Source organism: Arvicola amphibius, chromosome 8 (genome assembly GCF_903992535.2).
Source record: "Arvicola amphibius chromosome 8, mArvAmp1.2, whole genome shotgun sequence".
In the NCBI taxonomy this organism is placed as follows: domain Eukaryota; kingdom Metazoa; phylum Chordata; class Mammalia; order Rodentia; family Cricetidae; genus Arvicola; species Arvicola amphibius.
In genome coordinates, this window is record NC_052054.1 from 96,723,768 (window position 1) to 96,736,217 (window position 12,450).

The window sequence follows — 12,450 nt, forward strand, 5'->3', positions numbered from 1 at the left end:
AAAATGCCACTTAGTAGTACATAGAAATATATAAGCATAACTTCATAATGCTATGCTCATACTGTACCTCCAGTCAAAATTGACCTTTTATAAAATTTGAATTTTTAACGAACTTCAAACCTGTGTATCTCCCTTGTACTATTGTCTCTTCTGTTTATATTTCTTATTTTTATAGAGAAACCATGTTTGAGGATTTGCATCAAAGTTCCTCTAACTACATCTAAGCCCCACATCTTCCCTTTAAACTTAAATGTATAAACCCTAGGGTTCGAGCTAAGCCCTAATGGGATGTAATTTGAGGAACTTGAGAAAGACTGGTCTGTCCTGCAGATAAGGACATGCATCCTGTAGTCAGACAAGCTATATCAGGGGTCTCCAAAACTGGCCACCCACTGGATTCCTGCCATGTGTTTGTGTTGCTTCTCATGTGATGAACACGTAGACCAGTTTCCTTCACTTGACTATAAATTAATCACGGTGTCAGGCACAAGGAATAGAATGTGCCAGAGCCCATATTCGCCCACATCTGGACTGAAATCTTAGCAAGAGATGTTGCTGCGTTTCACGCTTACCTTTGTAGGATCTCAGAGTCTAGTTGGCAAATTCATGCTACGCATTTGAGTTGAACTCTCTCCAACAGCCAACGTCAGCTCCTAGATGTGTGAGTGAGCTGCTCTGGTGTCACAGTCAAGGTGACACCCCAGAGTACCACAGCCCCAGCCACTGCCTGCTGTCACCACAGGAAAAATTCCAGGAGGACAGCCAGCAAAAGCTTGTCAGCGGAAGAGAGGGTGTGGTGACAAGAAGACGTTGTAAGAACGTAAGTTTTCAGTTTTATTTGAAATATTACAGGCCTGGGTTATATTCAAATATAAAACCATTCTTCTTTTGAACTTTTCCTCTTTGTTAGAGGAGTATCTATTGTGGGCTCGTTGAATGGGAGTAACTCTAAGGTCAATAAAAGCACGGTAGAACTGAAATTAATTCATCATGAAGCAGTAGCCTATAAAATAGCTAAGTTTACCAACTGAGGGAGATTTCTTGATTAGCTTTGCTACAGAGAAAATATAATACAGAACAGAACTAGGGACCATAAAGTATAGCTGATAAATTAAAAATAAATCCTATGACTGGTGATTCTCCCATTCTATCACACATTTGAATGACCTCACTAAGCTAGCAAGCAATGATATTCAGGACCCATGACTTTTCTGTAAGTCTTCTCCTAAAACTTAAAATGTGTAAATCCAGACCTGGGTGAGATTAGATTTGCTGTGTGATAATGAAGCTAATCACTACATAAAAGTCTACAGATGGAATATTTCAATCTCCTCATCTCTGACAAGACAATCTGATTTGTAATTCACTTTCTCATACTGAAACTATAAATGCCTTTGACATTCGTTGATTTCCAAAATATCTCACCTCTAAGAAGATATTCAATCTTCTTTGCCACATTTATCCTTGGACTCAAACTCAAAAGAAATCTCCTGCTTTATGCAAAAATTATAGATGTGAGACACTAAGCTAGGGAAAAATACATTGTGGACTCAGTATATAGAGATAATATAAAAACACACAAGTTACTATATAACAATGGAGTGTTTATTTTGTAAACACATTCTGTCTGTACCACTTAAATAATTTTAAATTACATTCATTCTTTTGCATACAAGAGCACAGACAATTACTACTATTAAAAAACTCAAAAACAACATAATAAATTTGGGTTTTTTTCCCCATAAAAATGGGAAATTTTTAGTAAAGAAGAATTTTAATTATTTTTTCATACCAGTTAGTTGTGGCTTGTAGTTCTTTAAATTATGACACTAATAAAATAATTAACAATAACTGATTAGTACTCCAAAGAGAACAGGTTACAATAACATGGTAAAAGGAAGGAACAAAAGCGCTTCAGAAAACACATTTTAAAATAATTTTCAAGTGCGAAATCCAGTACAGTACAGTTTGTCCCTAACACATGGAGCCCATTAATAGAGCATTTCCAAATATACAAAGATATAACAAAATGATACAATATTTATTGCGGTAACAACAAATTAAAGGTTGTCATAATGTTTGCAACTTAAATTCCCCTCCCCTTCATAGAGTGGCTTCTTATTCCTTAGACATAGAAACTGTTCTTCAGTAGAAATTTGAAGTCTTCTCATGAAAGGCACATTCTCATCTGTAAAATGAATAAATAAATATATAAATTACACTTCTGTATAAAGTCTAAACATCTCTAAATACTCAGGAGTTTTGAGGGGAATAATGTAAAGCCAAAAAAAAAAAATCTTTATTATAAGTCACCATGACTGGGTGACACTGTCATTATTATCTACTTCAAATATTATCCTTTGAACTGTAATTTTAGCTATTCAAAATAATTATATATATATATATTATTATGAGTCATAAAACTATGTCTCTATTCACAATAAAGTTTCCTCACAGAACATTAACAAATGATTTCAACTGACTCAAGGCAATACAATGTTTTTGTTCTACAATTTCAAAGAATACAGCTCTTTAATTTGCTACTCAGCTTCTAAAATGCAATCAAAAGCCTAAGTGTGAAATCACATTCAAGGGAAAAAATAATTTAGTTATTTGTAGTATGGTAACAAAAAAAAAAAATCACAAAAAGACAGTTTTGGTGGGTATGGGGGATGGCCATAAATTCATGGCTAGTTTGGACTACATAGTTATTCCATTTCAGACAAGTGAACAAACAAAGAAAAGACACATTTTTCAATAATCTCATACATTGGGATGTCTGGTTATTGTTCTTTAATATATTGATAGCAATATGAATCTTCATTCTTACTCACTCCTCACTGAATCATACAAAGCAGCTCAAAACACTGCAACTCAGCTCTTAACTCTAGTAGTGAGTAACCTACAAAGCACTGGGGTCATCTAGCCTAGGACATAAGTCTAACAGTATTACTCATTTATTCAAAAGCATGGCGTGGTCTGAGAACTCTCTTGATTGGCAAAATCAATCTTAGAGTTTTCCTTTTGTTTTTTATGAACTTCTTAATTTGACTCCAAGCATATTCTACATCCACAAAGCCTGAGAACAAATGCACATTTATGTAACATCATACCTTGCCTGGAACTTTCACCTCCCCTTGACATACACTTTCTTCCTCTCCCAAATGAACTTATCTGGCTATCTTGTGCATGTTCTAAAAATAACTACTATTCACATATCACTGCGTCAGTATGCCATTCTCAACTGCTACCCTTAACTCTGCTGCCGTTTCTCAGGAAAACCAGGAGGACATTAGCAATATTTAAGAAAAATACCCGAGTTCCTCTTCCTGAAGAAAGAATCGAGATGGTATAAAAGGTGGACAGGCAGGCCAGTCAAGAGGGCACAGAGCAGTCTGGGAGTGCTGGGTAGTGAGAACTGTGCCTATTAAGTTAAGGCAGAGACAGACACTGAACTGGAAAGCAGTTAGGACAGACTGTGGCCACTGAAGACAGGACTGCTAGCACACCCTGTCCTATTAAGGGAGCCGTACTGTGAGACGGAATAATATCCCAGATAAGCGAAGTTCAGTCATTTCTGTGATGATAAAAATCTATCACATACCAAGAAGTACAACTGCAATCACAAGCTGTCAAATTATTCCAAAGAGATGAAAAATGAAAAAGCACTTGGTAGGAAAAATACTTGCATGAAGTATCATTGCATTGTCAGAGTTAAAATGGCACCTTGTTTAGATATTTTAGTGGTCAGCCTAAAAGCAACAGAGCTTTAGATTAAGTAACAGTTTAAGTCTCCACAGAACTTACAACAATTTGAAATAGACAAAAGATGGGTAGAATCTTTTATTAAACAAAGCAGTTAATGCTTTCATGATTTCCAGTACACTCAAAACAGCTATGCAATATACTGGTTTGCATGTGTCAGTGTGAGGAACAGCATTAAAAAATGTTAAAGCATTTTTTTTGTTGTTTAATCACCTAAAATATATTAAAGAATTTAATCTTAATTTTTTTCAGACAGGATCTCACTTTGTAGTCCAGAAATCCTCCTGCCTCAGTATCTCAAGTTCTACAATTATGGCATCATCTACCATGCTTAGTTCTAGATTTATATTAACTGTCAGAAATAATGCTCTTTAAAATTATTATTTATCATCATCATCATCATTATCATCATGTCTCATATAGCAATAGATGCTTGCAAATTGCTGATCCCCTAGCTTTATTTTTTGGGTCAGAAATTTTGTTTAATTTTGGGAAGCTGGGAAGATAGTGTTCAGTTAATAAATTAGTAAAGATAAAAATCCCGCTTTTCTACTTTGTAAGACAGCTGTACTGCGAAAGAAGCCACACAGCTTGGACGTCACTCAGAAGATGAAGGCGATCCTGACTTAAAGCCTCTTTTCTGAAACGCCCTTTTGGTCAGTTGGTTGCTGAAGTTCTAAAAGAAAAGTTGAACTGAAGGAACTATAATTTGCAAGGAAAGATTAGTGCTGACTTCTAGAAGCAGTCTTCACAATGTGAACAGGCAAAGGCTCCAGAGTGGAAAGCAGCGCCAACACCTTAGTAACGCAGTCAGTCTCCGCTATGTGACAGTGACGTGGCCGGGAAGCAGAGTCCAGCTCAGGAGGCGGGTCTAAGCCCCGGCTTAGCGAGAAGTGACGCTCAAGAAGCCTGTCAGCCACCACATCTAACTGCTTAGTGCACAGCACCTCTCAGTCGCCAGCTACATCGCCAGCCCGGTAACGTCCTGCCGATTAACTGCACATGTCAAAACTTACCAAATCTGTTTTCTGATTCTGACAGGCTGATACAAACAGCTAGAAAGCATTTTATGACTTGGTATCTCCAGGTACAAATTATAATGGACACACACAGTATTAAACTACAGTAGCAGAGTGAAAATAGTAAGAAGAAAATTGGGGGCTTTAAAATGACGTATTTGACACAAATTACTAGCATGGCATTAAACTGACATTAGTATTAGCCGTATAGACCATCTCCTTAATTTCAGAGTTGTCTTCTAGCACATATCATTACAATAATTTTACTTTTGATAGAAGTTAAACTTAAAACTACTAATATATTATTTCTATTTGTTGTCTGTACTATAAAGTTGTTTTAAGTGTCCAACTCCATAGGATCAGAACTAATTACTAGAACTGTTACCACAGAACACTAATGTTCTTCACGAAGCAGGAAAGAGAACAAGCCACAGGTCTCAGATTCCTACCTTATGGATGCACATCTGGAAAACTAACAGCAACAGAGGGCCTTAGCATGACATAAGAGACAAAATGTTATGTTTATAAGTATAAATCAATGAATATTAAACAAATGGAAAGAGATTGTCACAGGATGGGGTGTCTAAAGTTATTTAAATTTTCTCGGCCCCAATTCTTCTCTTTCAAATGAGAGTCAAATGAACTACTTTAGAAGAGCATGTGGTTAACCCTTCTAGTAAAGAGCCCACTGCAGTGTCCAGTGCACCTGAGACCAACCAGTTGCCATCTCAGCCATTCCTGCTACTGTTCCCAAGTCAGAGTCAATTGTTCCCTTCTAGAGACAGCTGCATTGATTACTGAGATACTTTCTACCCATTAAATTTGAGTATTATTTCTGAAATAGAATGTAGACTCACTGATAAGTTTTATACACTACAGTAATAAAAGTGAGACATGTAATAAAAGCTCACACCTACAACCTCAGCATTTGGGAAGATCACCACAAGTTAAAGACCAGCCTGTCCACACTGCCCTTATACCTCTGTCTGTCTGTCTGTCTGCCTGTCTGTCTGCCTGCCTGCCTGCCTGCCTACCTACCTACCTACTTACCTACCTACCTACCTACCTACAGATAAGACAAATAGACAAAGGTGCTGTATATTCATCCAATGGAACTGACAGGTGAAGTGGTATCTACAACTCTGGATGTCTGCTGAAGAAGTGCAAAGGTAAGAGTCAGAGGATTAAGAAGTTTGTTGTCAGACTGTATCTCCTAGAAATGTCAAAAGCTTCACCCACAAATTCTTAACAGCACAACTGCTTAAGATGAGCTGAACACGGACAACATCAACAGGAATGCCAAACTCAAGGGGAAAGACTACAAGGTCTCAACCCTACACAACACACACACACACACACACACACACACACACACACACACACACACACAAAAAAAAAAAAAACTACAGGGGAAGAAATAGTATTACCCAGGGACGAGCACATCAATTGGTTATCCAATACCAAATGGTCAGCCTCCAAAACATATAGATAAGTAACATTATATAGGTTGAGCAGGTTGTACTTATGTATTTAGGAGTGTATATGTGTGTGTGCATACATATAAACATCTATGTATGTTATAACAATAAATTTAAAAAGCCATAAATTTGAAAGATAGTAAGGTGTGGTGTGTGGGAGGATTTGGAGGCAGGACAGGGAAAAGAGAAATGCTACAATTATTATAACCTTACAAAATAAAATAAAAAAGAGCAAACCGGCATAAACAAATTTGAATGAAGAATTATAAAAGGATTAAAAGTAAACCACAGACTTTGTTTGCAAAGTTATGGTAGCAGGAATATGACTTAATTTTGAATAATACTCATTGGTCTGTCTTATCCATGTACTTAGACTATTTATTTGCATAGAATTCTAAACTGGCTAAATAATTAAAAGAAAACAATTCATGAAAATACCTACCTTAAGTCATGTTTGGTAGGTTTACTCAGGTTAGCCTTCCCCCTTAAGACTCTATGTTGCTAAGGTGGCTTCTTAAAGAACTGTGAGATTTGGATGGATCCACCTATGTTAACAGCAGGGACCTGCTCTGAGTCTTTTTCCCCTCTTGGAAAACACGCCACCATGGAGTTATAGCTCAGGTCTTAGGTAGGATTTTATAAAGCTTCCACCACATTTTCAATAGTTCTAAGGGAAAAAAGACCAGAAATGTCCCAGTCATCCTTTTTATAGTGTGACAAACTCCAAACTTTAATAGTTTTATGTCCGTTCTTTGGTGGCTAGCTTTTCTTCCTCTTTATGGCACCGTATGTGATGATCATAATCTGCACATCACAGCACAAGTCTCAGTCACCAGCCTGCTGCAAAGCCCGCTCCATCGACGGCTGCACCAATAGCAGTTGCCGCCGATGAATGCAGATGTTTCTAACTGAAACAGGAAGGGGAGTGCCACATTTCTCAACTCCGTCTACTTCAGGAATCTGAAGGTGAATGGAGCTACTAGGGTTTGATCTAAAGAGTGGAAGCAATACAAAGGGAACTGTCAGAAACAGGTAGAAAGACTACAGTGGGAAAACACCAAACAAAAGATAAATAAATAGGAAGAGGAAATACTGCTTGTGGATTCCTTTAATATTATCTCAATTACAATGTAAAGGACCTTTATTAATAATTAGAATTTTTTATAACACTAGTATTTTAGTTGAATATTTAATATGCACAAACAATCCTATATATGTTATGTATATCTATGTATGTATGTAAATATGTATATTACAAAATTCAATGCACTAACAGTCTTACCAAAGGGAGGGGAAAAACTCCATTCGCTAGTGCTCCCATTCATGAATTCTGTCAGCCAACAAGAAAGAACAGTACTGATACAAATCTAGTGTAAACACACACACGTGGAGCTAGGGATGTAGCTGGGCAGGTGCTTCCCTAGAAAACTATGCTGGACTCTGTATTTAATCTACATAAACACAAACAAATTCAGACACACAGAGAAATAGAGTAGAGGAAGGACATAGGGACACTTTGCTTTTGCTACTTTGTGTCATCTTTGTTTCTTATTTAAAAATTCACATATATCAAGCCTCAAAAAGTACATAATCATTAATTCTGGTAACCTTAATTAATAAAAATGTGGAATCCCAAGTTTGCTATTTTAAAATTTCTTTTTTTCTGTTTTGCTTAAGTCTAATAGACAGGTAGCCATATAAAACTGGGTCATTTGCCTATTTCTGTTTTCCCTATAAAAGCAGAAGTTGCTAGAATACCTGGATACACTGATTCTAATAACAGAATGATTCCCTTTTTTGTTTGTTTATTTGTTTGTTTCATAGAGACAGGGTTTCTCTATATAGTCCTGGCTGTCTTGGAACTCAACCAGGCTGGCCTCAAACTGGGAAACCCGCCTGCTTCTGCCTCCAGAATGCTGGAATTAAAGGTGTGCGCCACCACCATCCAGTTTGCTCTGATCACTGGGATACTGCATAACCATCCCTACTTCCTCACAATTAAACTGGCTTCATCTTTGATGATCCATAGTAACTTTTACAGTTTCATACGGTTTGAGTGTGCTCCCCATGCGTAGCTGTGCTATATTTAATACCTACTGTGATTTAAAATTTCAAGATGACTTCACTACTTTATCTTTGAACACTACACCCCCTTTATTATTACTATCTCTCTCTCCTTTGTCTAGAAAAGGTAATTCCTAAGTCTGCTTGACAGTCTCTGAAACCCTTAAATAGCACAAACCACTCTTCTATTTGCAGGATTTAACACCTTTCTTCCTACTCTCGCCTCCTTCAAGTCCTAGAGCAATCATCAAAATGAGTGGTTGAGCCCAGTCCCAATGGCTACACCTACAAAACACTCCCCCACCTAAGGCTCAAGGAAATTGCCAGAGTGAAATGATTGCAGGAGCAAGAGGATCAGGGAATTTGCTGTGAGACTGTGTCGCCTAGTGATATTAGAAGCTATACTCATAAAGTTTCACTAACATGGTCACCCAAATGTGACCTGAACATGAGTGACCCAAGAGAACATGACAAACTAAACAGAGAAAAGCCCAGGTAGCCTCAACCCTATACAAAGAACTACAGGAAAGTGAGAAAAGCTGGGAGCAGGAGAGGTGACCGTCTCCTGCAGAGTGTACACCAACACACCAACTGGTTATCTAGGAATTTATCCATTTTTTTTAGGTTACAAACTTGATGTCATATAATTATACATGGTAGTTTCATGAGCTTTTTCTTTTGTTTTTGAAGCTTCACCTTCACAACAACTAAATTTTAGGTAGTTACTTTTGCCTGTTGCAATCTTGCCATTGATGAATTCCTGTATTAGTTAACTTCATGGAAGCAAACGTTTAGCTTGGTTTATACTTTGAAGGGCACATTCCATCACAGTCAAACTAGGATGGCAATAGAAAGAATGTGAGATGGCTCTTCACACTGTCCCCACAGTCAGGAAACAAAGTGAGCAGGAACTGGGGCGATTTTTGAACTGTTATGTCCTACTGACAGTATCCTATTTTCTTTAGCAAGTCTCTACTGGCTAATGGTTTACAAGCTTAAGACAACAAGCTGAAACCAAGTGTTCAAACATGAGTGTACGGAAGATGTTTCACATTCATTCTACAGCCTGTTGTAGATGGATGACTTGATGTTCAAATTGACTTCTTCTTTGGAGGCAATCATGAACTGTTAATTTCATTTGATATCATTCTTTTCTATGAGTGTATATAGCAGACATCTCATAAGTACTTAGCATGCTTAAATACAATTATGGTCATTGCAAATTATAAGAATAATAATTTTGAAAAGTAAATTGAATTCTAATGCCACTGTTTTATTTAACACTTTCACATGGAGTTCTAGATGAGATCATGTTGTATTTACTCAGTACGTCTTTGTTCTCAATGCTACTTCATATTATTTTCTTTTAATTCTAATATAAAGATAAGTACATATTACATACATAGACTTTTAAATGCAAGCTAACAAATTTAGTTGGCCCACACTTCAAAAAGAGAAAACCAATAAAGCCAGTCTTACCCACCAAACTACTGGCTTTTAACATTCCTCGTTTGCTCATCAGAACCAGATAAAGACAACAGGCATTCAGATGCATGACAAAATGAAATCAAGTTAGAACTGAGCCATGTTTTTCTCCCTGATAGTTTTCATATGGATGCAGGGTCCTATAAAGGTTGCTGCTGGGCCTCTCTACCATCAACTCGTAAAGTAGTATCCCATCTCTGGCACTGAGAATTATATTTAATAAATAATAGCTTCTGGGAGTGATGCTATTTAGCCATGTAGAATATCTCCATCCTAAGAACAGAGAAGCCTTGGGATTGAAACAGAGGTAACAAAAACTGGGCTATTCAATTCTACATGAATATAAAGTCACCCAGCATGAATCCTAAGAACAACATGAACCTGCAGGACATGCCTAGCGCTCCAACAGTGACGCGACTGTCCCAAGGACAGCCAACAGCTTTTAGACTGGCCTCTCCAGAGAGGAAGACACACCTGATATTATTACAAACTTACTAAATAAACAAACAGAAAATCCACAAAGCTAGAAGCTAAGGAGCTTAGGGCCTAATTGGGGATTCAGGGATTCACTACTGTTGTTTTAATAAATTGACATGAGCCGGGCGGGCGTGGCGCACGCCTTTAATCCCAGCAGGAGGCAGAGGCAGGCGGATCTCTGTGAGTTCAAGGCCAGCCTGGTCTACAAGAGCTAGTTCCAGGACAGGCTCTAAAAAAGCTGCAGAGAAACCCTGTCTCAAAAAACCAAAAAATAAATAAATAAATAAATAAATAAATAAATAAATAAAAATAAAAATAAATAAATAAATAAATTGACATGGAACCAAATTGCATTCTATACACCTGTTTATACCAATAGGCAAATGTCACTCTTATCCATAACTCCAGATATATCTCTTTCAAAGAACAGCAGTGAATGCAGTCATGGCTGCTCAAGGTGCTATTAATAAGTGGTAGCTGAAAGCTCAGCCCTAAGCAGAACATTTAAACTACCCCAGAAGGCTCAGGAAACATTTCATAAGACTGAGTGGAAAGAATTCAACAGGTGGAAGATACAGAAAAGGACTATGAATTGCTGCCTTCAGGGCATGACACAGCCACTGCAAAGAGCGGCCTGAGTCATCTGCACCAAGCATGTCTAACACTGGGCCCGTCAACACCCAGGGTGGTGAACCGGGGTCACAATCCTCCCCGATGAGCTACTGGCTCCTGAACAATTCTCAAGAAGGCACAGTTTGTCATTCTTCTGAGTTATGGACCTAACTGTGAGACCACCATGCTCAATGGGTTATTGTATACCTGTGTTCACACACGGTGCAAATTAAACTCAGTGCATCGGAACCAAAACAAAAAGGCATAAATGTGGGGACAAGACGGTTGGGGGTCCGCAGGAGAGAGAACAACAAGGAAGGGGGTGAGGTTGGGAAGAATGCATTACACACAAGTATGACACCTGATTAAATAAATTTAATCAAGTAAATGAATGAGTCCTGTGCTCAGATTTACATGGTTCTAGACTCTAACTTTCCTTCACAAGAAATCCCTCTTTCTCTTAGCATAAAAATTTTGCCCACATGCTGTAACCCTTGGTTGCCTCTTGTTATTCTATTTGCGCTGATATTAATCATAATAAGCCCCTTAGGAAAGATCCTGGCATGTCATGAGACTAGATCTGCACACAGACATCACAGCTACATGAGTTGACAAAACCTGCAGTCTTAGAGTTTTGTCAGGAAGTATTATTTGCAAATCAAATAAATCAAACAACAAACAAAACCATTTACGAATATAAAAATAAAAGCAAGCTTACTAAATACTTCCCAACACAACATAAAACATATGCAAAAATAATGAATACCACAAGAATGAAAAATTTCAAACCCCAAATACTGCAAAGAAATTTGCAAAAGGCGGCTCATTTTAGGGAATGTACACTATTGGTTATATGCACTTCAGCAAAGGCATATGAATGAGATTGGGGGCCTAGGCAGGACAAAGTACATCATTAAACACAAACCAATAACATTTGCTAAAATAAAGACTGTAAAATATCATACATCAGTTTTCTGAGCAAAGATATGCATCGCTATTTAACTACGGTACCAACTTACCTTCGAGGATGATTGGCATCAAACAATGTGTTGTCATCATCCTCATCATCTTGTTCTAAAGGTGTCAATTCCATGTTTTCTATGTTAGTGTCCAGAACTCCGTATCTCCTAGTCTTGTGGTTTCTTCTTCTCATCCTATTAAAGAGAACACATAAATTAATAAAATTATTTTAATATAACCTAATCATTACCTCAAATGTAGTTGTAAATTAAAGAAATTAGTCCATGTTCCCTCCCAAGCACACACTCAGTACAAAAATGATTACAATCAGGAGTATGAAACAATCAATTTAGCACCAAAGATCATAGTAGTTCATTAAATAAACCTATTCCTATATATCTGTAAGGCAACATTGCTCCTGTCTAGCACACTCTCTACTCTTTTCACCTTCTGTGAACTTCAGTTGAGCACCACATATTATTTTTATTTATGGATATGTGAGTGAATGAAACTCGTGTGGATGCCCACGTAGGCCAGAAGGATGAGGGTGTCATAGCCTTTGCAGCTGTAGTTACTGCTGGTTCAGAGAT

General features: G+C 37.5%; 1 protein-coding gene across 2 annotated transcripts in view; it reads right to left on the minus strand.

Annotated features, from left to right (window-relative positions):
- Positions 1 to 1,583: 1,583 nt before the first annotated feature.
- Positions 1,584 to 12,450, minus strand: part of Fam174a (family with sequence similarity 174 member A) — a 28,426-nt gene continuing 17,559 nt past the window's right edge. The window contains exons 2-3 of one of the 2 annotated variants that reach the window (XM_038340799.2): positions 11,920 to 12,054; positions 1,584 to 2,188 (exon numbers count right to left, since the gene is read on the minus strand). In XM_038340799.2, coding sequence (XP_038196727.1) covers positions 2,185 to 2,188; positions 11,920 to 12,054 — 139 coding nt within the window. In that variant the 3' untranslated portion in view covers positions 1,584 to 2,184. Of the gene's footprint in view, positions 2,189 to 11,915; positions 12,055 to 12,450 lie in introns of those variants that run through there. The other variant, XM_038340800.1, reaches the window with a different exon arrangement.